The 26,094-nt window shown below is 40.2% G+C and overlaps 1 protein-coding gene across 14 annotated transcripts in view; it reads right to left on the bottom strand.

The window, feature by feature from the left end:
* The window catches only part of ADAM23 (ADAM metallopeptidase domain 23), a 318,624-nt gene that overhangs the window by 11,603 nt on the left and 280,927 nt on the right, over nucleotides 1-26,094 (bottom strand). For 9 of the 14 annotated variants that reach the window (XM_042995172.1, XM_042995171.1, XM_042995173.1 and 6 more), the window contains one exon: nucleotides 18,402-19,190. The exons of 2 other annotated variants lie outside the window; for them this stretch is intronic. In XM_042995172.1, the coding sequence (XP_042851106.1) occupies nucleotides 19,051-19,190 (140 nt within the window). In that variant the 3' untranslated portion in view covers nucleotides 18,402-19,050. Of the gene's footprint in view, nucleotides 1-17,407; nucleotides 17,544-18,401; nucleotides 19,191-26,094 lie in introns of those variants that run through there. 3 more of the 14 variants (XM_042995166.1, XM_042995167.1, XM_015540965.2) reach the window with 3 other exon arrangements.

Here is a 26,094-nt window from a genome sequence, read left to right as displayed (position 1 = left end):
TTTAAAAGTCTAGCTAGTATCTACTCATATCTTTTTTTTTTCCTAATATAGTTACTGGGAACTGGAAGTTTTGACCTTCAGTATAACTTTTGTAGTGCCATCCTGGAAAATAATGAGCTGTAAACATTTCTCATAAACACGATTCACCAGCTTACACTTGAAAATTAAATTATTGAATATTTTATGTACTTATTTATGTATGTATTTATTTTAAATGTTTATTTACTTATTTTGAGAGAAAAAGAAAGAGCGGGAGAGAGGCAGAGAGAGGGAGAGAGAGAATCCCAAGCAGGCTCTGTGCTGTGCTGTCAGTGCAGAACCCGATCGATGCGGGGCTCAATCTCACCAACTGTGAGGTCACCACCCAAGCCGAAATCAAGAGTTGAGAGCTCAACTGACCGAGCCACCCAGGCATGCCTGAATATTTTTATTTAAAAGCAGATCCTAATGACTATATACTCTGTTGTAATGTATATTCAGCATTCATTCCTTGGTTATCAGAGAAATCTGGAGAGATTCTTGGGAAGAAATATATGTCTTTTATCTGGGCCTTCTCATCAGCTTAATGATTGCAAGAGAAAAATAGCAGACTAATTCTGGAATTTAGATAAAAAGAAAGCCACCACCAAATCATTTGAATAAAACACTTTATGCTCTGTGTAACATATTAGAATGTTTATTCTAATATCTTATCCTTGTGACTTCATTTCCATAGACTAAACTGTCCCTAACGATGATGACTTTTGGTCAGCAACATTTTACAAAACATTGTTTCTATATACCTGGTTTCATGTGACCCTAAGGAAAACGTTTGTTATCCTCCTCTTCCCCCATTTTGCTGTTAAGGGATTTTCCCTGAGTGACTTAGCTGGTAAGAATGAGAACAGAGAACATTTACTATCTGTCACTCTCTATTCTCTTCACTGTGTAGTCTATCGTTATTCTCCTCTATGTCCCCAGTACCAACTGGGAGGGAGGATATGGCGGGTCCAACTTAGAGAATCATTTTAATAAGCTATATCTGGAATCAATCTATCATATCATCATTCTGACTTGTTAAAAATATTTGGAGAACCAATGGATCATTTAAAATTACGTGATGCCAAAAAACCGGTTTGACTGGCATTTGTCATCCAAAGAGTTGTTTCAGTTTTATGCAGTTGCAGCCTTGGGCGAAAGAATGACTAGTTGAGAAGTAAATCGCAATTAGCTGAATGTGCCCCATGGGTAGATTTCCTGATTTTTGCCACTTGAAGCAATTCTCAAAGACATTAAAAAGGACTTCCGATTAATTTTAATGAAGTTCAAGAGCAGTTATATAGATAGTTTGCATCTTCAGCAGTGCATTAATTTGCAAATGATGGGGGCAGCCTTTAAGAATAGGGTGCTTCTTTAACATTTAGGATCAGATAGTAAAAATAATTACTTTCTCTCATTCTTTTATGCTTTTCCATAATGTGAAGATGGCAATAAACAAGGACAATTTCCTGGAATGCCCATTGGGGTAAGTGGATGAGTCATTCTTTAATTGTCATCAAATTCATAAGGACACATTGCAGTGAAGTAGTCAGATGATATTGGGCATTGATTCTAAAATGTGCAGAAACGGAAAGTTACTCCGTGACACAGGAATAGTTCATTCATGTTTTTCCTGCCTGTACAAGTGAAGTTACTCTAGTTGTGATCATAGGCACAATGGTGGGTTTTTTGGAGGTACTTCTCAAGATCTATCCATCCTTTGCACATTCTTTCTAGTAGGTTGCAAAGCCAATAGGTATCCTTATGGCTTTGTCAACAGTTGACTTTATCTCTTACAAGAATCCCAGTCATTCAAAAATGACCATTGTAAGTCCTGTCTTTTTGGGCTACTCATTTCCAAAGGAGACTACAACACCAGTGATTCGTTTTCAATTTGGTTTGTATACCAAAGCAACTATGACAAAGGTCTGAAGTTTTAGCAAGTTTCTTTCCCTAAGGCTTTAATTATGATAGAGTAGCAGGAAAAAAACCAACATAAAACCTCTATCTCACCATGTGTGGGAGGAGTAGAGGGGTTCACAGTCAAAAAGTCAGAGGTCCAGTGACAATCATGGATTTTTGTCCAGAAGAAAACATCTGCGAAAGAACAATAAGGACACAGACCTATATGTCGAAGGCATAAAAACATCTCACGGTATGAGCAGGGCTCCTGGGATGAGGAACTTTTCCTGACCCATGTGCCTCTAAGGGAGTTAGCTTTTCTCTGCCCCAGATTTTGTTCATACTTTGTTCTGCCACAATTTTGTTCATACTTTCATTATGCACTTACTATATTCTAATTCATATACATGCTTATCTGTCTCTCTTCACCTTCCTTCTCCCACCCAAACCATTCCTTCAGAATGGGGATCATGTCTGACTACTCTCCCAGCTTTAAAGCCCAATCAGTGTGGATTGAATTTATTTATGAGAATAGTCTCATTTTGAACCTGAGACTGGGGTAGTGAGTGTCATTTAACAACTCTGCATTGGTCATATTTCTTTCTTATGACTGGACAAAGAAATTAAAATGTCAGTCAGCCAATTTAGTTTTTCTTTTTAATTTTTTTACATTTATTTATTTTTGAGAGACAGAGAGAGCATAAGTGGGGGAGGGACACAGAGAGAAGGAGACACAGAGTCGGAAGCAGGCTCCAGGCTCTGAGCTGTCAGCACAGAGCCCAACGCGGGGCTCGAACCCACAAACCGTGAGATCATGACCTGAGCCGAAGCCGGACACTTAACCGACTGAGCCACCAGGCGCCCCCAGTTTTTATTCTTTATCCAGTGCCCAAACTTTTTATCATACTTTTGCTGGATGGAGATATTACTTTGATTTAATTATAAACACATCCTCTGAAATGAAATTTTTTTATTGAAAGAGTATAATCTAAAAGTAGATGCTAAGTATGAAAGTATCAAATCATTTTCCTTGAGGAAAAGACATCTCCCATTCAATGACAAGAGTTTAACTTTCAGGCACTGGAAAATGAGAAACATGCTAAATCTAGTTTGAGATCATTTTGGTGACATGCTGTATTAGCTAGAAACACAGTAAGCTGCAATAACAAAAAACCTGACTACAGTAGCTTAAATTAAAAGGGATTTCTTTTTCTTACCTAAGAAGAGGTCTGGAGAAGTGTGGGTGCTAATATTACTTCAGTGACCAAAAATATCAGGCCCTACATTTCTGATTCCCTTATCCTTGCCTTGGACCCTGAGGTCAGCTGCCACAGCTCCAGACGTCACATCTGCATTCAAGGCAGGAAATAAGTAGAAGGATTGTTCCGGCCCAGCTACCTCCATTACTTTTTAATCAAGAAAATGAAAACATTCCTAAAACCATGGACTTAGCATTAAATTAAGAGGCTACCCCTAGGCCACATGGTCATTTATAGATGCAGGTAAGTCTGGGGAAAAAAAGCTCCAGTGGAAGGGGGTAAAGTACTTTGTGCAGGGAGTTGGGAATGGCTTTGGGAGAAGCAAACAGCAAAGTCAGCCCCACAAGGCAATGTGAACTGAAGGAAAATGAGGCAACTTTAACCCTAAATTGGGATAACTCTTTTGCTGCTTATCTTTTCTTTTCCTAGGTCTTAACTTTTTTTTTTTCAACGTTTTTTACTTATTTTTGGGACAGAGAGAGAGACAGAGCATGAACGGGGGAGGGGCAGAGAGAGAGGGAGACACAGAATCGGACACAGGCTCCAGGCTCCAAGCCATCAGCCCAGAGCCTGACGCGGGGCTCGAACTCACGGACCGCGAGATCATGACCTGGCTGAAGTCGGACGCTTAACTGCGCCACCCAGGCGCCCCAGGTCTTAACTTCTTTATCTTAAAACTGGAAGTTTCACTATTATTCACTAATAATATTCACTTCTCTTTGAGAAATAGAAGATGCTAGTAAAAATATAGTGATGGCTGCATAAGCTACTTGGGGATACAACTGAAAGCCCCTTGTTTCTAGGACTTTGAGCAAGGCATTTCAGCTCTCCTACGCATCAATGTTCTCTGCAAATCATATGGGTCCAGTTATATAATTCCAAAAGTCTTTTCTCCTTTCTCAATTTGTTATCGATGATTTATGGGAATAATCCATTGATGAAATAAATGTCTAGAAACATTGGATTTAGAAAATCATTGAAATTAAGAATTAGAGGTGGTATAATCATTATAGAGAGGAGTTAAACATTGCTATACCCTATGAGTAAGTATACACTTCTCAGTGTAAACACCAGAGTAATGCTTGCATTTGTACATTGATAAATATGTACAAGAATGTTCGCAGAGATACCATTCATACAGCAAGAAACCAGAAATGACACAAAATCCCAAAAAGTAGGGAATAAATAAATACATTGTAGTATAGTCACACAATAGACTATTTCACAGTAGTTAAAACGAAAGAAGTACAGCTAGTTGGAACACCATGGATGGCTTTAAAAATATATTGAAAAGGAAAACAGAACTCCCAAAAGATTATATACAAATGCAGATACCCTTTTTATAAAGTTAAGACAACTAAAACCAAGCAACACATTTATTAGGAATATTTAAAAGAATATAACTGTGTGTTTCAAATGGCAATAAAATTATTATAGGAATCAAGGTAGTACCTACATTAGGAGGGAAGAGTTCAATGGACAAGACAGTTTCACACAGAGTTTCACACAGACAATTTTAGTTACTGTGAATGTTCTGACCATCACAGTGAACAGTAGATTCATTCTTTATATATATTATAGACTTTTAAATAAATAAGTAGGCAAGTAAATAAATACCTGCATACAAAAGTTCAATGGATTAATGAAAGAGTATATCAAGGACCAAGAATTATGACTAATCCCATTCTGTTTATGTATATTTCAAGCAAAAAAAAATTTTTTTAAGTCCATATCACCTATGGAAGGTCTTTAAGAAAACGACCTTGTTGAGCTGATGTTCTTCTTTCCTCAGATAAAACAAATGATGCAAAACTTCATTCACCAAAAAAAGAATTTCTTGGCTATTTAGGATGTCTTCTATTAGAGCACCTAGTCATTTAACTAGTGCTAATAAAACAAGGAGGGAAACTGGAAATATATAACACCCTGTCCTGAACTCCAGTCCCTCTTGGGATAAGCACACTCTATTCCCTTTGACCATCAGTCCCCATCCCTGTGCTCCTTCTCTGGGGTAAGGCCAGGACAATAAAATGTGAGGGCCCATCCACAGCATCTTCCTGAGAAGAAAGGAGATTGTTGAGATGACTGGATATTTACTATTTGAAAGCATGTCCTCTACTAAGTGCAATGAGAGACCATCAAGATATGTTTTAAACCACTCATAAACCCAGAACCTAGTGGGGAACATAGTAGATGAAGACAGGCAAAGAAAAAGGTATTGAAATATACTGATGCATATGCCCAAACCAAAGCAATTCATTTGTTCAATATTACACACACACACACACACACACACACACACACAATGCCATTTGCTGTTACGGGCATGGGGGACATATATCAATAAACAAGGTAAGCAAAATCTTTGCTTTTGTGGAACTTACATTCTACTAGAGAAGACCAAAAATATTTAAGTAAACAAATATATAAACCAGATAATTTAAGAGCAAGAGTGAAATATAAGAAATAAAATCATGTATTACTATAGAGATTGAGAAGAAAAACATGGCTTTATTGTACAAGTGACTTCAGTCCTCTAACTTTTTTAGGCCTTCAATCCATGGAAGCTTTGAGATTGCATTAGTACTCATTAGAACATAATCAGCCCCTTATGCTTATAAATTTGACTTGTATCAACCAAATTCAAGTGTCATTAGGCATACACATGCGAAACTACTGAAACCTACCAAGATATGTAGAGAGCATATGCGTCTTCACCAGTCAACCACTCTGCAATCAGGCTTCTTTTTAACCCTTCCCCAACCTCTTCCTTGAAAACCTTCCAAATAATAGGAGATCCACCCCTTCCCTAATGGCCAGCAGCTCCTGAAGAAGAGTACATTTCTTTTAGCAGGCTCCATGCTTCTGACATATCTGAGGGTTATATTCTAAGGGAATTTAATTATACCTAATTTACATAGGCACAGATATGGAAAAGCAGGTTATATATTCAAATATATATGTATATATAGATGTTTGCATGTATGTATGTATGTATGTATATGTACCTCCATCCCATCTTGGGATCCCATATTCAGATGAAGTTTCATACCTAACTAACATCTTGGGACACCCATTCATAGTTGACTTTGAACTAATGACCATGCAGAAAACTTCTAGACTCTAACAAAGATGTGACATCAGCCAAGGCATCGATTACGTCTTAGTGAGAAGTTTATCCCTTCCTGTGTATACATTTGTGATTGTTTTCAGCTTGTAAACCTGATCCAGAGTTGCTATCAGAAAATTGACCACTTCTGTACTCAAACATGACATCTACCTTGGACGTCCAACATAACTTGCCATCCCCAGCAGAAAACATTGACTTTGGAACAAATTTCTTGAGCTTTCAGTTCAACACCTCTGGCTTACTAGGTAACAGGAGCAAGAGAATTTTCGAGGAAATCTATGATATGACTATATGACCATTGCATTAATCCATTTCAAGACCAGAAAGATGTCAGGCAATGACCCACATAACCAGAAGCATGTGTATTATTTTAACATTTCATCAAATGCCTGGCAGTTTTGGCAACACTGGTGAGCTGCTGCTTGTAAAGACTATTGAACCTCTTGTTTATCTGCCTCAGTTGTAAATGTTTACGCCATAAAAAAACAGTAAAACTAAGGAGAAAATCAAAACAAACAAAACAAAGTTAAAGCCATGCTCGTATGCTAATAGACTCATGACCTGTCTGACCATTTTTGAGAAAAGTCATATTCACAAACATGACCCACCTCATTTCTAAATCACTATAGTTCAACCACACTCTGTCCAGAACCATGATCCCACATTTATCCCTTTTTCTAAAATGGTTCCCAGAACAAGCATTAGCCCCGTGATACATCCTATAGAACAGGCTCTCTCATACTGAATAGGGAATTGAAGGCATTCTCAGGCTCTCGTAAAATCTAGACGGGGAGAAGAGTATTACGAAGGGCTGGGATTATTCGGTTAGGGGTGCTTCCAGGTTTTAAATCTTTTGTGGTGGGGAAAAAAATTCTCTTATTTCAAAAGCAAGATGTCAACATTATTTTTAGCTGTCAATCACATTTTGTGCAAGGAACACAGTTTTAGATATCGATCACTTTTTGTGCAAGGAATTCAAAATTCATCTTTCTCTTTCACTATAATAAAAGTAAATATACACAAAGTGTTCCAACCAAACTAATTTCAGAGCTATTTAATTAACCTTCAAAATAAGGTTTTGCCAAACAAAGAGATGATCCATGTTATAGCCAAACAAAGGGAAAGTCAGACAAACAAAGAGATGATCTATGTTATAAAATATTTGTAATAGTCCACTAATATAAGTGATATGTGAAATGTGGATATATGAATTGTTTGCCTTTCCGGGTAACTCACTGGAAATGGTACAAACTTTGATAGTCAAAGGACTTCTTCCAGGGACATTCATCTGTAATTCATTCATCTCTAAAAAGCAAAAGGCTTTTTATTTTATATGGACAACTACCTACTCGGTATATATATCCTGAGAACAAAGCCAAAATGGACTGAATTGACTACATTTTCCTCCTTTCATCTGAGCGTTTGGTCTCATATAAATATTTGAGTACAAGGTCTTCTCAGAGTTTTTTTTTTTTAACTTTAATAAAGAAGAATTTATTTCTTCATTTCTAACCATAGCTAATGAAATGCGGCTCTGGGCAATACATCACCAGGAAGGGAGAGGTTATACAACTTTCTGAGAATTCACTGAACTACAGAGTCATGTTGATTACCTATAACCATGACTTTCTACTTGGATTGCCTTCTTTTATTTCCTTTGTTCAACTCACATTTCTCAAAATGCCCAACAAAATGTCTTCGGCACCTCCCCGCTTCTTTGTGTAGTATTGAGAATGTAATTTTGAGACTGAAGAACAATTGATGGCTTAATTGTGTTCCACCTTATGCCATGCATCCGCATTTACATCATTGTGGCCCAGGGGCAGTATTTTTCTGTGGAGAGCCACCGCGTTGTTGATAAGAAACAACCACTCTGCTGATAAATCAATATCTGGCTTCTAATAAGTTTGGGAGTGTCATTCTCATCTCTCGTTCCTGGAATGCCAAATGCTCATAATTTCAGTTTTGGACTAAACAAAGTGTAATTATGGTTACAGTAATGGAAGCAAAAGGATCTTTTTTAATCCATTCTTTTGCTATATGGAGATCCTGTCAAAAGTTGTTTCAAGGTTGGATATCCCAGTTTTCCTCAAAAAAATTAAATATATCCTAGTGAAGCTCCCAAGACTTGGGGGAGTTGAATACTCCCTTAATGGAAAGTCATTATTGATTTCAAGTTGGTTGGAATCATGGCTACCGCAGGAAGATTGGATTCACCCCTTCTTGCTACGTTCTGTCCTTGGGACCAACGGAATTCAGTTCCACTGCCGGCAGTATCTTTTAGCCCATAGCGCTGATTTCGTGGAAGTCATCTTCTTCCTCTGCTCCATTTATTCCATATTTTCGCCCAATCTCATCAGTTCTCTGTCTCCCTCACTCTCTTCCTTTCCCTTTCTGTAATATGTCTTCAAGAATTTGCCTCTAGTTTTATGGCTCAAATTATTACATCTATAGGTGGTACTCGAGTTAAATATTTCCATCCTGACCCCTCCAAGATATTCTATATCTTCATTTCACTAACCTGCTGGACAACTTCACCTGATTTCCATCAAGCCCCTCGATGCCAACAGATCCAAAATGGAATACATCTTTGCCCCCTAATTCAGGATCTCCTCCAGGCTGCCCCCTTCATCCCAACTACCAGGTATCAAGCCTGGCCTTCATCTTTTACCCTTCCCTCTCTCTTCCTTCCCACAACCAGCTGCCAGCTTCTGTTGATCCTACCTGTGTGATCTGCCTCTTTCACTCTTTTTTTTTTTTTTTTTTTGCCTTTCCAGAGCCCGATGTCAATTCCTCATTACCTGGATCTGTGGTATGGGACTGGCATCCTAACCTGTCTGGATGGTACCTCCCAGCTCTCTGACCCACAATCCATCTTATATACTACTGCCAGACCGCTTCCCTTACCCTGATCATCATAAACCTGCTTCCAACTGCTAGAGAATTAAGTCCACACACGACAGTTCAGAATCTACAACTTTATCCAGGGTTACAGGTCAATCCTCACTTCCTTCCTTTCTTCCTTATACTCTACGCTCTGATAAAACCCATAGCTGCTTGGCGACTGTCCCAGATGGGATTCCCTGGGAAGCAGGCTCTGGGCAGAGTAGGGACAAGCTGTCCACCAGGGAGGGAAGGGAATAGGACTGGGCAGAGGGAGATGAACTTCCTCGCGGGCCCCAAAAAGGAGGAGCTCTTGGAGCTGGCCTGGCCCTGAGAGTTGTCCTGAGTCAAGGTGGAGCCTTGATAACCCCACACTGATCCACCACTGGATGTGGGCCGCTTCAACAAGGGCAGTTTTCTTCAGTAGAGGCAAACCTCAAAAGGATGCACAGCTGATGCCCACCTTCTGGCACTACTCTCAGCAGACAGAGGAATAAATCCTTTATGCTCCCTTTATTCCTCACGTGGATCTCCTTCCTTCACTTCTGTAGCATTTTCCTCTTCTGATCCTCCATAGTTTAGCTGCATTTCCTTTACCTAGTGTGACACTTTCATCGTAAATGGTCATTCTTCCCCTATTTCTCAGCTCCTTTATTAAACCGTAATATCCTACAGGGCAACATCTGGGCATCATATTTCCTGACCCACCATAACTAGCCAAAGTGCCTTTATTAGAAGATTTTCATATTACTCATTGACTCAATGAAGTTCTTCATACAGGATTGCACATAGCATTTCTGTAACCTTTCAGTCATCAGTTTTATAATGGAAAACTGCTTCACTCATCAGAGGTAACAGAAAAATCCTATCTCTTCTCTCACTTAACGTCCTGCAGATACTTCAAGCTGGTTTACGTATTCCCTCCCTCTTAGGTGAAATGCCATAGGGCTGATTTTCAGGCTTTTCCTTCAGTCCTACTAGCCTCTCTCTCTCTCTCTCTCTCTCTCTAGTTGTACAAAAGGTTAACATTTACATTTAGAAATGGAAGATTCTACCATACAGATTCTCTGAACTTGGACACTCCCTGTCTCCCAGCGATGGCAGTGAGTAGTGGTTCCAACAGTACTCCTTGTTGAACCAGCCCCCAGGGGTAGGCAGCAAGTGATTCTCTCCAAGGATCTACCACTAACATCCACCTGCTCATTTTCCTGTGTTATATGTGCTATATTCCATGTTCTCCTGGGTTCCGAAAAAGACCCAGAATTCGACTGCCCATGTCCTGAGTCTGCCTTGTCACTTATAGAACCCTCTTCGACATTGAGGTTTTTTGTGTTTTTTTTTTAACTGTAAAATGGGGATAAAGAGGGACAATAAAGCAATGTGGTTAGACCATGGACTCTGGAGCTTATAATACCTGCAGTTTCATTCCAGTTCCACCACTACCTGGAGCCGCCATCTTTGTGCATCCCCAGAAAGCAGTGGAAGGACCACGAAAGACTTCATGGAGAAGGCAACATTTGAAGTGACACTTGGGGAGGCACTGAAATTTGACCGGGGCTGTAAGAGAAGTCTTCCCAGCAGAAGAAACAGGCTGAGCTAAGGCCAAGAGATTAGAAAGTACTTTCTTGCCCTAATGATCTGATAGTCTCATGCTTTTTTGGAGCCAGTAGAACACAGAACATAGTACACAGGACACACACGTCTGAGCACACACACGTACACGAGAGGGGGACTGAAACACATCCTCAGAGAGACCCACTTGCTGCCTACTTTTGTGGGCTGCTTCCATAGCGGTGAGAGAAAACAAATGAAAGATTCAAGAAAGTAACAAAATAGTGATGGGAGGGGGGTTACATCTTGCTGACTAGATTATAGTTGTTTTGATTTTCTTTGAATTTTGTTTGTTTTCCAATTTTTCTGCAATAGACATGTAGCTTTTCATAATTAATCAGAAACAACTCAAGTTGTTCCTTCCTGCTGAATGTTTCAGCATCTCTTTGCTCAAAAATCTTTTCCCTATTTCCCTGGATCCAGAAAATTACATAGGACCTCTGGATTAGCTGATTCATGCCTACATCCAATTGATTTTGAGAGTCAAAGACAGAAAGAAAGGCTGTCTTAAGAATCTAGTCGAGTACTTAAGCTTGCCAGGTCACAGACACTCATAATCAACCCCAGACCCTCTCTAACAGGTGGCAGACATGGCTTAGGATCCAGGAGTCACTAAGCCGCCTTAGTGAGCATTGAGACAAGGTCTCATTGAGCACTGAGGAATGAGCCCTGAGAAAAAGCCCATTTGCCAATGCAGGATTGGTTCATTGCTTACAAATGAACACATCTGAATAAGCTTGGCACACAAACCACCACCAAAAGGATGTACCTTCGGGCGGGCTGCTTTCAATGGCTGTGCCGCCATCCACACAAAACAACGGTAAGTCAGCATTGTGAGTGGGAACTCATGTGAACACCTGCATGACCCTTCAGTCAGAAACCTACAACCCCGCCTGGGAGCAAGGCCATGTCTGTGTACTCACTGGGGCTGTCTGAAGATTTCAGGGGGCCATGTGTGAAAATGTCTCACTGATGTACGTTGAAGTTACATACTAGGGGCCAACAGGCTCAATCCTACACAAAGACAGGTTCTGGCTACATCACCTTGACCCACACAGTGCTTTTAAAATATGAATTGGCTGCACCATTTAAAAAATAGAAACAAACCTGGATTTCTGGCTCCTGTGAAAAAAATAAACGGAAGGGCCAAGGAAAGAACCAATTTTCCGTGTGGTGACAATTGACTGGAGCTGAGTAAAGACAGGCTAAGTGCTCTCTAGCCCAGCTCAGTTTCCCCAGCCCTCTGGTCTCCTATACTGCACTGTTCTGCTCATTGTGATAATTTGCCACCCTTGCTTGATAGCCATTTCACCTACATAGGAAAAGCTACTGCCTAGAGTCCATTCGCGATCTCTGTGGGAGTTACAATCGCCCCATAATGCTATGTCTGTTGCTGCAGACCAGAGGCATCTCTGATGTCATTTACAATCCACGTTACCTTTTTTGTGTCTTCACCATGAGACCTGGGCCTGAAGAAGCAAGGAGCTCTCCTGCAAGCTCATTTACCCCCTGAAGACTGGAAGCTATTTAAAGCTCCAAAGAGAGCTGAAGAACCCTTGATATACTCCTGATCATTCAGGACAAAGATTTTTGTTTCATTTTGTTTTATTTTGCTTTGCTTTGTTTTGCCTTGTTTTTGTAGGACCAATAGATTTACTCAGCTAATTTGGCTTTCAATGATCATCACAGTCGGATAAATGTTCTCATAAGGGCGGACTCTGTGGGGTCACAAGTGCAGTCTTTGCAGCCACACCAAGGCAAGTGTGTGCGGACGCAATCAGCTGGCAGAGGAGCATCGGCAGATCCCAGCAGGACAACTATTTTCAGGTAATGAGGGATCATGGCATTTGCTTTCTCTCCAGAAGTCACGTACGTGGCCAAGAACTTGTTTCAGTTAAGGAGCCAGACCTGCTGACAGGTTTCAGAAAAGCTCAAGGAATGGTGACCTTCTCTCCGAGGCATAACAGAGAGATAAACACCAACGTTAGTGGACTGGGAGTGCAATTGCACTTGGAAAATAATTCTGACCCTTCATTAATTGGAGGACTTCCTAATGATGCTTTAAAAGCATTTGTGGTTTTTATTCACCCCCTCGCTCCTGACTGAAATTAGTCAGGGATCTTTATGTGAAGAAAATATAGAAAGTCGACAACGATATATCGTCAACGTTAGTAACTGATGGCCCCAAACAATTAAGACTGAGCCATGATGAGCACATCAGTGGGAAAACAGTTTAAAACTACAAGGTTCTGGGGCGCCTGGGTGGCTCAGTCGGTTGAGCATTTGACTTCGGCTCAGGTCATGATCTCACGGTTCATGAGTTCGAGCTCCGTATCAGGCTCACTTCTTTCAGCGTGGAGCCCACTTTGGATCCTCTCTCCCTCTCTTCTCTGCCCCTACCTCGCTCATGCTTTCTCTCTCAAAAATGAGTAAAACATTTTTTTTTAAAAATACAAGGTTCTGATGGAGAATCTTACAACAATCATCTCGCTGTAAGCTAAAAGAATTCAGATATCTGAAAGTTAGACTCAACATTACAGGTTGTTCTTCTTCAAGATATTGATGAGTGAACTTGCATCAAACCAAATGAGCCCTGGTTAACATAACAATAAATGATCATGGTACTAGGTCCAATGACACAGCTTTTTTCTCAAATGCCACCTCCTCTGTGAAGCCATTTTTGATCTCAAGGGCAGAGATAGAGTCTCTCTCCTCTCTTCTGAAGTGCCTAAGTAACTTATGTCTGCTAGGGCACTTATCACCTTGTTTTTACATGTGGCATCTGAGAGTGAGAGCTCATCACTGTGACCTTGAGACCTGGCACAATACTGTAGGATCTTTACAGATCAAGTGTTTGTGAAAGGTAGGAAGAAAAGAAGGAAGGAGAGAGGGAGGGGAAAAGACTGGAAGGAAATACAGACGCTTAGCGTTTCTTTAACCAAAGGTCTGAGCAGCTCTTCCTCTTGGTCTCGGCACGTCGCTTCCCATATCTTGAGTGTGTTTCCCACTTAATTAGCCTAGTGATCTCTCGTCATCTCTCAAGACAGTTCAAAACTCACTTCTTTCGGGAAGCCTTCCTGCATCCCTCTCCCGCCTGCCCCTCATCAGTTCTCCTTTCTCCCGTTCCTGAGTTTGTCACATTTATCATGTCTCTCTCTGCTGAACTGTGAGCAAGCTTAGACCAAGAATTTCCTTTTGTTCCTTCAATTTCTACAAGGAGTTCCGGGCCTAGAAGCTTAGTAAATACTTGTTGAATGAATGAATGAATGAATGAATAGAAGGCCCTAACTCTTGCACATTAACCTAAAAGGTGCCCACTTTAAATTTCAAAAGCTATTTAAGAATTCCATTGTGAGCATATGGATTATCTACTTAATTATTCACATCAAAATTTTAACTCTAGGGCTGCTGTTCTGCGTCTAGGGAGTTTCTGGTTTCAGGCCACCTTTCTTAGTCAGTTACCAAGGGAGCATGGGGTAGAACTCATTTCAATGTCAACTTCAAAAACAGAATGACTAAAAGGAAAACGTATAAAAAAAATCAGATAATTCTTTTACGTTTATTTACTTATTTTGAGAGAGAGAGAGAGACAGAAACATGATCAGGGGAAGGGCAGAGAGAGAGACTCCCAAGCAGGCTCCACACTGTCAGTGCAGAGCCCGATGTGGGGCTCAAAATCACGAACCGTGAGATCATGACCTGAGCCAAGATCAAGTGTCAGACGCTTAACCAACTGGGCCATGCTGGTGCCCCTATTCATGTTATTTTAAAGGGCTCCTATTTTATTACATAAAATGACATAGAAACCAACGAATTATGGTGAATGGATATAAAATTTCCATGAGATTATTTAGCTTAGGTAGAAGAGGCTCTTTGAAGGGGATCCTGAGTAAGATGGCTGTGAGGATAAGCCAATGATAGCTAGAAAAATAAACCAGGTTGAGGTTATGCAAGGGAGGCAGAAGTTTAAGTCATATTATTAAGCTTGAATTTTATCTGATAGGAGATGAAGAGACCCTACAAACTTTCATCAGAGGAACGATGTGTTCAGATCAGCTTCTTTCCATGTCAAGGTGATAGATGTAAGTAACATACCTGTGGCTGCTGAGGCCAACCCAAGGGATGGCAGTGAGGCTGGATGGAGGAGATACACTGAAAGATATTTATAAAGAAGGAATTGGTCGGGGCGCCTGGGTGGCTCAGTCGGTTGAGCGTCCGACTTCAGCTCAGGTCACGATCTCGTGGTCTGTGAGTTCGAGCCCCGCGTCGGGCTCTGTGCTGACCGCTCAGAGCCTGGAGCCTGTTTCAGATTCTGTGTCTCCCTCTCTCTCTGCCCCTCCCCCATTCATGCTCTGTCTCTCTCTTTCTCAAAAATAAACGTTAAAAAAATATAAAAAAAAAAAAAAAGAAGGAATTGGTCATCAATTCCATGTGACATGTGAGGAAATACTTTCTTCGAATGTTTTCGATAAAACGATTTCTATAATCAAATACTTCTATTTTCTTTATAGCTTGATTGTAAATTTGGGATCATGCCAAAAGTATTACTAGCCATCTCCTTTTAGACTCAGAAGAGAGACACTAAAGAAAACTAAATGATAACGTGATCCTAAAGTGGGTTTTTTTTTTTTTTTTTTGCCCCTGATTTATAAGAGGCAGAGCATTTCCAATAAAACCAATGAAACTGAATTCTAATCAGGGATGTATTTATCATTAATCAGAGATTTTATTTTGTTCCATTGACTGCTTAAATTTTCAGTGAGCCTTTGACTGAGAAACCCGTGCTAAAACTCTTGATATCAGGCACACGGCCATTTAATCAACAATACAAGATAACACAAAAGGGTTTAAGAAAAATAATGACAGTATAAAGCTACAACATTCTATGTTAACAAAAATTTTAATACACACTTGTCTAAAAGATGCATACAGTGACTACTGAATCTCCATTCATAGGCAGCCAACAAGATTATGAATGAATTTATTAACTTCCAACAAAACTTCAGGTTGTACACTTAAAAAATTACAAACCATTTAAAAACGAAAATTAACAACGGAAGCAACAATGACTCTAAAATCTGATGGGATGACTTTAAAGAAAGGTTCAAGTATTGTTTGTAAAGTTCTTCAGACACTATAGTCTTTGAAAAGTTTGTGCATTTCCCATCTTTGCATAGTGAAAACAAAAACGGAAACAAAAAACACGCATACCACTTGGTAAAACTCCACAGCTCCACGTGATTCGTGTTTCATAACATGCACCTATGGGTACTGCTCATTTATCTAATAGGAGTAGCACTAATTCAGTGGGCTCATGCAGTATCCCAGTGAGCAATGAAGTTAGCGCACACCTCCTCATCCAGGTGTCGTTGATTAACGCAGCAAAGAATAGCAGGTGGAATGGGAACTTGCCATCACTTAACACTAACTCTTGTTGGGTAACATTACAACGGTGATAATGCTTGTGCTTTGAGCTCAAATTAATAAAAAAGGACTATTCTCACCACAAAAAAAAAAAAATCAGCAAACGAATGGCATGTGCAAGAGAAAAGACAGCAAAGAGTCTGAAACGACATAACCGAATGCCACCAAAAACGATTATAATCCATTGTTTACGATTGGGATGGTTGCATTCTCTTTCATATTCATACACACATGGCTTAAAGCTTGTGTATTTTACATATACACACAGATAATTTAACATTGGAACATAGGTTTGGTTACCTATGAAACTGCCAGTGTGACAAAAAGTTACACTGACATTTGCCATTATGTACATAATATTTGGGGACCACTGTGGTCTGATTTAAAACGTAACATCGCACACTTACAATGTTGTTTGTGAAATGCTCAAAAGTTAATAGTAGAGATTCAACCTGTTTTGTAACCACCATGGTTTTGTTTCCGTTAAGTCACCATGGCGCCTCTGGAAGAGCAGTGAAATGTGCATGGTGTGCTTGGTAGCAGCTTGGAATCCACTAGTGGGTGGGATCCAGCGACAGACAGACAGAAACAATGCAGCGACAGGAAGAGATGCCAAGTAATCTGAGTTTCCTCTGGGCTGAAAGAGCCATCGCCACTAGGTGGAGGGATACAGCCTGTGTCTTATGAAGCCGAGATAAGGCTGATAAATCTTGTAGATAGCCCTGTTATTACAATATAAACAGATAGCTAGTTCTAGAGAAAGACCGCAGTCCCGGGTAGCACCTAGTACTCAGAAAGCAGTAACAGGATTCAGATGTTAGGCTGTGATCTACTGTAGCATACAGAAATTAAGGTTTCTGCTCTATGATTGTGAGACTTCCACAATTAAAAAAAAAACACTGTTTCAAGCAGTAGATTTTTAGGACAAGAGTCCTAAAGCCTCTCCAAAGTCAAAGCAAAAGTTGTGAGACTGGTGTCATGAACCTTGCTGAAAAGGGACTTAAAGCTAAATCTAGCAACTCACTGGGTTGTCACGAAGCAAACAGTACAACTGCGTGTCCTGTTCCTGAAAAGGGGACGTTAGGGAAGAGCGGGCTCTTTGGGGGCCGTCAGGAAAGCTCGTCTCTAGATGGATGCTGACTGAAGGAATCACGTACAAGTTTTTATATTCAAAACAAAGTCAGGACCAAATTTCTTTATTGATGTATATACTTAACACTTGAACGGAAGCTGTCTCGATCATAAATGGAAGAAGTCAGTGCAAATGAAGGAAACTCGAAGGGACTTGGGAACCCAGATTACATCCACACGTCTGCCTGGAGGCAAAAGAACACCATGAGCTTGTGAATAGTAGAATCCCATCATAATCCAGAACATTCCACAGACCAGGAACACACCATGGGCCCAACAAGATTTGCTGAAAACACAACACACAGACTTAAAGCCTATGATAGCAGTGCTCCCAAGAAGGTAATTGCTGCTTCTGTGTCCGTTCCCAGTTTCACAGTGGGGTTCTACCATATATATTTCGAGGCAGGAAAATGAAGCATGAATGAGATACTGACAGTAATAGATACGAATAAAATGGAAAGCTTAATTTTTCCCCCAAGTTTTTAACGCTTAAAAATTGTTATTTAATTTAAGGCTTTAAGTTTATCCTTCTTTCACATTAAAGACAGGGAAAGAAAATTGTCAAAACAAAAAACAAAAATCATGAGCTTGGCACTTCTGTGATTAATTTGAGAGGGCATCTACTTTCTTACATTATGTACATACGTTTATAACGACATCAAAAAGTTTTAGACTTGTCAGTACATATATTTGCATTTACATAATGTGTGTATTTTTAATAAGGGTTATTTAGTTGTTTGTGTCCCCCCACCCTTTTGCTTATGTTTAGTTTCAAGCATTTCATCTCACTCAAAGCATTTCATTTGTAAATTGTACCTGTCTTGCGCCCAAACTCCCTTCGTCTGTGGCTATGTCTGTCTTTGTTAAACAAGCCCCCAAATCACTGAACAACGTGTTGGTCTTGTGACGAGAGAAGAGAGAGAGAAAACAGAGAAAAGAACCCAAAAGATGGGGAGCAAACAATAAACTCAAATCTACAGAGAACCTTTACAAGAAAAATATTTCAGTACAGACAAGTGAAAATGATGTGTCAAAATCTCTTATTTCCATATTTACACTTATAAAAGGACTATACAGTAGCATCATTGTTCAAGTCCCAGCTCCCATTGGCAAAGGATGCTCGGTCCAGGAGAACAGACAACGGGGAAGTAAATCAACAAGAGCAGGGGTCCGGAGTCCTTCGTGGGCTGGTCTAGGCTAGGGATGGAGGGCCAGGCAGCCTCCACGTGTTTGCCTTTCATCTTCACCTTAGGAATTCAGTTGCAGGTTTGGCTGTGGGTTGGCTTGCTAGCTGCTTGTTGTATATATGCCATGCAGATTTGACCCTTTCGGAAATGAGATCTTTATGCCACCGGAGTGTGTCATCGGTAGGAAAGGGAAAAAAAATCATGCCAACTCATTTAGAAGATATTAAGTGCCGGCAGGCTGAGGAAAGAAAAAAATCATTTGCTATTTCTTTAACGGTTCTTTTATTGCACTTCATTTTTTGTTATTGTTCCTTCTTCCTTTAGTTAGAAAAAAAAAAAGATTCTGTGAAATAGTTCTTTTTTATAACATTGTCTTTTATCCCCTTTTATTGACCGGCGGTGAGAGGGGTTCTTTGAAATTATTTCCCAAAAGGACAGTTTCTTTTTACCCCCGTCCCTGTCCCCCAGCTTCGGTTCTGTGGTCATTACCACCCAGCGTTCTTGTTTACAGACTTAACAGTTCCGGAAAGGGTGCTGTGAGTTTGTCACGCCCAGAACCCAACAGTGCGAGGCACCGCTCACCCGGTGCCGCAGAGTCAGATGGGGCCTTGCTGAGTGGGATCGAACCTCCTCTTCTTGACATTTCTTCCAGAGACGCAGGCGGAGAGAGAAAAATCCACAATATTAATCAGATCATGGCGAGAGGAGGGTGATGATAATGACAACCACGCTAGTTCCAGAGCAAAGTAATCAACTCACACGGAGGCAGATTTCCGAAAATAACTTGAAACACAGAACAGCTCACACTTTCGAATGTCTTTACATCTCCACTAGAGTATATCCATTTGTAAAGACCAAAAGCGGCTTCGAGTTGTTCATTTTAAATCACTGGAAGCCTCCGCAGCCCAATTTGTCTCTTATTTCAGAAGTAAATGATCTGACTAATTTTAACTAGATGAACATTACAGAGAGGGCTCTTCCTACATTGTAGGGAGCTCTTAGGGGAACTACGCACAACTCCGAAGGGCTTCGAGCTGCTTCCTTCCAGGACTTGAGAGTTCTGTGTCAGCGGATCGGCCTTTGCCAAGACGGCAAGGAGCCTTGTTCTACCTTGCTGCCTTGGGTGTGTGAGCTCTTACCCCACCGTGGAACAAGCATTTTTCATATCTACAGAGTTGAAAACCAGAGTGCACAGTAAGACGGTACACTCAAAGGAGAATGGACACGGGCTTGGGTTAGTTAAGCGAATGTAGCAGTTAAGCTCGGTGGAAATAAGCAAGTTAAAATGCCTTGCTCTCAGTGTCCAGTCTCCTAAAAAGTGGTTCCTGTTGTTTAAAAAGAGAAGAGAAAAGAACCAGCAAGACACTACAAGGCAACAACAAAAGTTGGTTGCAACCTCCCCATGGTCTGGCTTCATGTGGGGCATCAAGCAAGGGGGCTCATGCATTTAGTGTGCGCGCTGGGCAGGTGCAATGCTGTTGCCACCGCGGCGTCATGCAAAACTGGAGAGCGAGGGGTCCCCGAGCCCCCTCTCGCCCCTGCCCACTCGGGGCCGGCTGAACACCCTTCCAGCCCTCCGTGCCGAAAAATGACAGTGTGTTCCTCCTCCCCCGCACGTCATTCAAAATTAAAACAATACCAAAGCTCAAAATATGTATAAAGGCATCCTGCAAAGTGCTCATTTCTCCCAGATGGCCACTTTGACGCTTCTCTTTTGAAATAGCAAAAATAAAAAAATCTTGAAAGAAAACCTCCCTTTTCTTTTAAAAGTTTTCATTAAAATGTCTTCATTAATGGCCTAAGCCTGTGGTTTGTTGGCCTAGCAGGTAATCCATTGCTGCAAACTCTATTTGCAACAGTGCTACTTCCTTTCTTCCCTATTCCCCACCACCTCCAAGAACCTTCTCTTGTGTCAGTATTTTCTAAAGCAGCCATTGCTGCTGCTTTGAGACCAAATGGGACGTCCCCCTTAATGCATCTGGCACTGAGCTCGTTCGCTTCAGAGCACAGGATCTGCGCCTACTACCCACACTCTCACAGCTCTTAAAGGTAGATGTGTAAAGATCAACTCTACCCATGAGTCAGGTGGGGAAAAACAAAGATTGCTTGACCTTGCCAAATGACCCTGAAAGACCAGGGGTTCCGGCCCTGTATTTAGCTCTGTATTGCTGGAATTGAAGAGAAACGTGAAACTAACATCCCCTCAATTAAAACGAATGTAGAGGAAAGATCAAGGGAGCTAGTGCTGCGCATGCAAATGACCACATTGCTCACATCTAAATTCCCTTATTCAAATTCAGGGAATGGCAGATAAGTAGCCATGTCCAAGGTCTTAAATGCAATCCAGTTCGTTTTTAAGTGGAGATACGAAATTCCATTTCAGCCTGGCATACCGTCAACCCCCAGTGCCCAAAAGATCGTGCTCCTTTGAAGTCAGCGTTTGAAACTTAAGATTATATTATTTTAAAGAAAATATATTCTACAGGATGAATGGTTTCCCAGGTCAGACCAAGAAGCCAAATCATCCTGTAGAACCATTATTTCTATGGGAAAATGGACTCTGAATACCAACAGGGCACTATATCTCCTCCACAGATCCCCCAGCAGGAGGAAGGCAGGACCCCGTGATGACGGCAGAGAGGGACCCTCCTGTGGCAGGCTGACCGTGAGGGCTCCTCATGTATAAATTGCAAAGCTACCATGGTGAGTTGTGAGAACTCACCGTGTATTGAGAACTGCCTGTCCTGAATTTTCTATATGAAAAAAGTCTTTTTGCTCATTTCTAATACGAGAGCACAACTATCATGGGTGGATGTTTGCTGTCTTCCTTCCACAGCTGTTTCATCTGAATTCCTTCTGCTCACTAGGACTGGAAAAGCAACGAATGTTCTCATCATAACCCGTACGGTATTTCTGGATCGTTATAAAATGTGAGCATAATCCATAAACCTTGCACTGACCCAGCTTTCACCAATCTTTCCGACATGTGAAAAGCCTACACTTTTGTCTACAATATACATTATACACATATATATTTATACAAAATTAGAACAGTGCTCTTCAGGTAACAATACCCTGAAGGTTTGTGAAGGCTTTAGTTCTTTCAGGGCTATATATTTACCCACTGCTATCGCCTTCTTCTCTTTCCACAATGGGTCATCACCACTCACCGAGAACCCTCCCCTCAACCCCTCCTAGGCCACCTTTGACTGAGCTCACTTCCCCAGGGGGCTGAGGCAGGAAGCTGACCTGGTTCTTCCGGGCCAGCCTGCTAGGTCTCAATGAGAAAGTGCCTAACCCAAGAGTTGCAGGAATTAAGGGAATTAGGCTCCTTATTCCCCACTGGGATATGGTAGTGAAATTCAGAGAAGCCGAAGTCTCGTTATCCTCATGGAAAGACTAGCTAAAATTGATTCCATTTCCTAATTCTATAAAAATCAAAATAAAAAGGCATTTACCCTTTTGAGAAACTATAATTGGCAATATTAAATTCCTTTCAAATTTCATCCAACTTGACATTCAAACAATTCAACTTTCCTTGTGATAAACCCAGATGTGATCCTTTACATGTCAGTTACATGATTACCTTCCTTTAACCTTTTCTTTAGTATGTCCTACGAAACGGGACACAGGCCAAACAGAAGTGCTTAAAATCAGCCCACATCAGGCTCCGTAAGAACTTGTAACCCAAGTAACTATTCATAGAGAGGAAATCACAATTGATTGTTATACAGACTTACTGAAGTAACTAACACTTTTAAGGTCAAGAGCAGCTCTGCCAGGCCAGTATGACCACTACTGCCACTGAATCGTACCGAGGGAGCAAGCAGTGGGGTGGTGGGGCGTGGTAACCGGGCTCTACAGTCTGAGGCATGGCAAGATGGTTGCAAGAGCTCAGTACTAATCCTCAAATCAAATCCTCAAATCATGTCACTGTTACCTTCAAGTTGTTTTCCTACTATCACCTAGAATTTCTCTTCCTGACCACCATCGCCTAGAGTGATCACATACTTCATACGCAAGGTAAACGACTGTATTGCTCACATCTAAATTTCTGTATTTGAATTTAGGGGATGTCAAATAAAAAGCCACGTCCAGGGTGGTAAGAGCAATTCTGGTCATTTTTAAACGGAAACAGGAAATCCTCTTTTCATAGATTTGTTATCTTTCCTAAGATTTAGAGAAGAGGGTACTAAAATGATTCTTCATCTACTTGATTTTTCTAATGTCAAGTAAAAGCAACAGCCCTAATAATCTAATCCAGCAGCATTACTATTCAAAACTGAACAGCGGCTGTGAGTTTTCATTAGTCAACCAGGACCAAGGTTGGCAGTACTCTGCGGCACAGTCCATAGCTTTATTCTGCATGTGTAGGTGATGGAGAAGAAAAGGAACATGGGGGTGGGAGGGATGTAAATAAATGCAGATATGGGGGTAAAGTGGGACAAACTGGTGTGCCAAAAACCTATCTTCATCTTTCACAGGATTTCTTACAGACAATTTCTAACACCCCATAGACTGGGAATCCATAAACTAAGTCACCTTTAGTATCCTCATACTTCTGGAGGATGCAGATGAACTGAAGTTGCTAAGGTATACCTACCACAATACCCCATATATCAGAATACGTTAAATAAAATAACCTACCAGATAAGGCATTTTTTGTTCTTCTCAGGAGTTCTACAGCTTTGCTTATGGAAGTCTTGTTTGCATTAAGCAAAGCTTGCAGACTCTTATTATTCTGCTAAAAAGACGTCATCTAAGCTTATATTATTTTTTATCACAATTATCTTAACAAAATTTCGTTATCACGTATTCACACAAAGGTGCACACATTCACACATGCATGCACACTCACATATACTCATGCTTTTTACCACCTATTTCAGAGGAAATATGGTTTAGGACAAAAGCTATAAGGAAGGACAGAGAATGTCAGGGATCAGAGCAGAGCTATTTTCTCATTTGTATTTGAACAGGTCATGTGCGGTATGACACTTCTTCCACACTGAAATTACTCACAGTGTTATGCCTCAAGAAATGTGACTTTGGGAAAAAGCAACACTTCCCCTGAGCAATTACCATGTTTTCCTTTAATCTAAAAGTTCATGTAGCCTCAAATTCTCAGGCTACTTTGCCACTTGCTTTGCTTTTCTCTTCTAGTAAAATGTAATTCAGGAAGGATTTCCAATAAAAGTATTCAGAGCAATCTCCTTTACAAACTATTTTCAACGTCTGATTCTAAATGACCCTCTTTTGTATTTACATTGAACTCAACAGGAAACTCAAATAACTCGGTTCATTTAGCAAATAACTTCTAGACTAATAATCTCCAAAACTGCCCAAGTGGTGGGAAAACCTAAACTGTATCATTTGGCACCCAAAGCTTTCTCTTGCAAAGTAGAAGTAGTTCTTTAATGTTTAATATAAACGACATGGCTGCTCTTAAAATCTAAAGCAAATTCAGATCCTCATATAGTGGCCAACAATCATCATGAAGAACAGTGGTGTCTCCAGGTTTAAACTACTAACATTCAAGCATTCTTCTGTCTTCAGTTTTTCCTGTGTTTTAGGGCATAAAGATACTTCATATGATTGTGTGTGTGCCTTCCTACAACGCTTTCCTTTAAAGTAATTCTTAGGCTCATAGGGCACGGTAAGGGGCGTTGGCTTAGCGCATCAGTGCGCATGTCTGCACAGCGGTCCCCTCTCGGCCCTTGGGAGAGGCTGTTTCTCACCTCACTAAGTGTCCCTCTCCCCTTCCTCTTCTCTGTTCCTCCGATGAGTAGACATCTCTCTCAGATATAAGTCATCTGTACAGGGCCTAATCCACTTATATACACAGTGATAAAGGCTTTTCCATTTTCCCCCAAAGAAACATGCAATTCAAGCTGTGCGCTAGGCCAGGCCACTGTTTTGAGGTCCTGCTACAGAATAGTGCTCTTGTCTCCAAAGGCTGAGATAGTAAATTTGGCATTGCATGTGGCTGGACGTCAGAGATGCATAGGACTATTTTCCAGTCCTTTGAAACCAAGGCTTCCTGATGCCAAAAGGCAGAAGCTTGGGCACGAGCCAAATTTATTTTTCTTAAAGCATATTTATGAAAAATGTCAAGGAAGTATTTTAAAATAATAACAGATCATGGGACTACTATCATGTGCAATGACTTTTTTACAGTAATATGGCACGAAGAAAAATTGTTGCTTGAATTAGGCCGGCCTAAACAAAACAAAACAAACAAACATATATATAATATATATAACATATAACATATAACATATATAATATATAATATATTATATATATATATATATATATATGTTTCAGGAGAGTGCCATATATTAGGGACCATGAGTGACTCATTATCTGGGCAATGTCTTGTTAATACCACGATGAGAAATTCAAATGTGAGTTGTCCATTTTGTGTGTGTTTTTGAAAACACGATGATGCCAAAACTACTATTTCATCAAACAAGTTCAAGTTTACAAATATCTCTGTAGAAACGAAGTACCATTTGATAACAACTTTCCAAGTTCAAGCTACTCAAAAACTTGTAGGCTTACTCATTAAATCTAATATGGTAACAAAATTATCAGAAAATGTTGAATTTATTTAGATCATCATGTAGTTTGTTTTTCTTCCATAATCAGTTTCTAATAACATTTTACCTGGTTTCAATATTTTGAATTCAGGATTCAAAATATTAAATAGAATCAAGTTCATAATTAATGCAATTATTCAGAGAATTCAAGTAAAAAGCTTCCTCTATTGAGTAACCAGATGGAGGCAAAGTGGGTTTTGAATTTAGGTAATGGTCTTATTTCCCACTTAAATTTGTTTCTGTAGATCTGGTTGGGACTTAATTTATCAGAGGGAATATTTGGCATAGGAAGTCTTATCTACAAATCATAATAATCAAGCCACCACAGCCCGAAGAAAAGATATACAAAGCAATTACCCAATGAACCTGAACTATGGAAACATCAAAACTTGATAAACTAGGTTTACAAATTTTGGTCATAATGAAGGTTTATTTGTGAATATCTGCCATGTCTATTTAAACAAACGTAGTTCAGTGATCAATGCACAATCCAATGACTAAATGACTAAAAGTCACTATGGAAACAGGCCAGTTAATTTGCAGTTAATTAGAAAATATTTAAGTATCACAGAGCCACAGATTTCAAATTCCAATGTGAAACCAATGCAGATGGTTAGGGAATTAATAATTTTTTAAATCTGATTTTTATAAAATCACAAAGCTTTTCAAATCACAAAGCTACACATAATGTGTTACGTGTGAAAAATATCGAACAAAGAGTTACTTAGGTTGTGAAAAATTCAAAACGTCAATGGAATATAAATGAGTTTTAAACACACAAAGGATTTATATCCCCTTATTTCCAACCGCAAAGTGTCCTGATTATCGTGTATAAAAAACGTTATCTCAGAATGCTTGCTCCTAAAAGCTGGAATGGCTTCTACTGAAGAACCTCTACTTTGTTCTCCTCAAACTTGTGCATGTGAATTCCTTCTACATTTCAAGTT

The sequence above is a fragment of the Panthera tigris genome, chromosome C1, assembly GCF_018350195.1.
Source record: "Panthera tigris isolate Pti1 chromosome C1, P.tigris_Pti1_mat1.1, whole genome shotgun sequence".
Taxonomy (NCBI): domain Eukaryota; kingdom Metazoa; phylum Chordata; class Mammalia; order Carnivora; family Felidae; genus Panthera; species Panthera tigris.
Note: the sequence above shows the minus strand (reverse complement) of the source record. Positions and strands in the feature narration are given on the sequence as shown.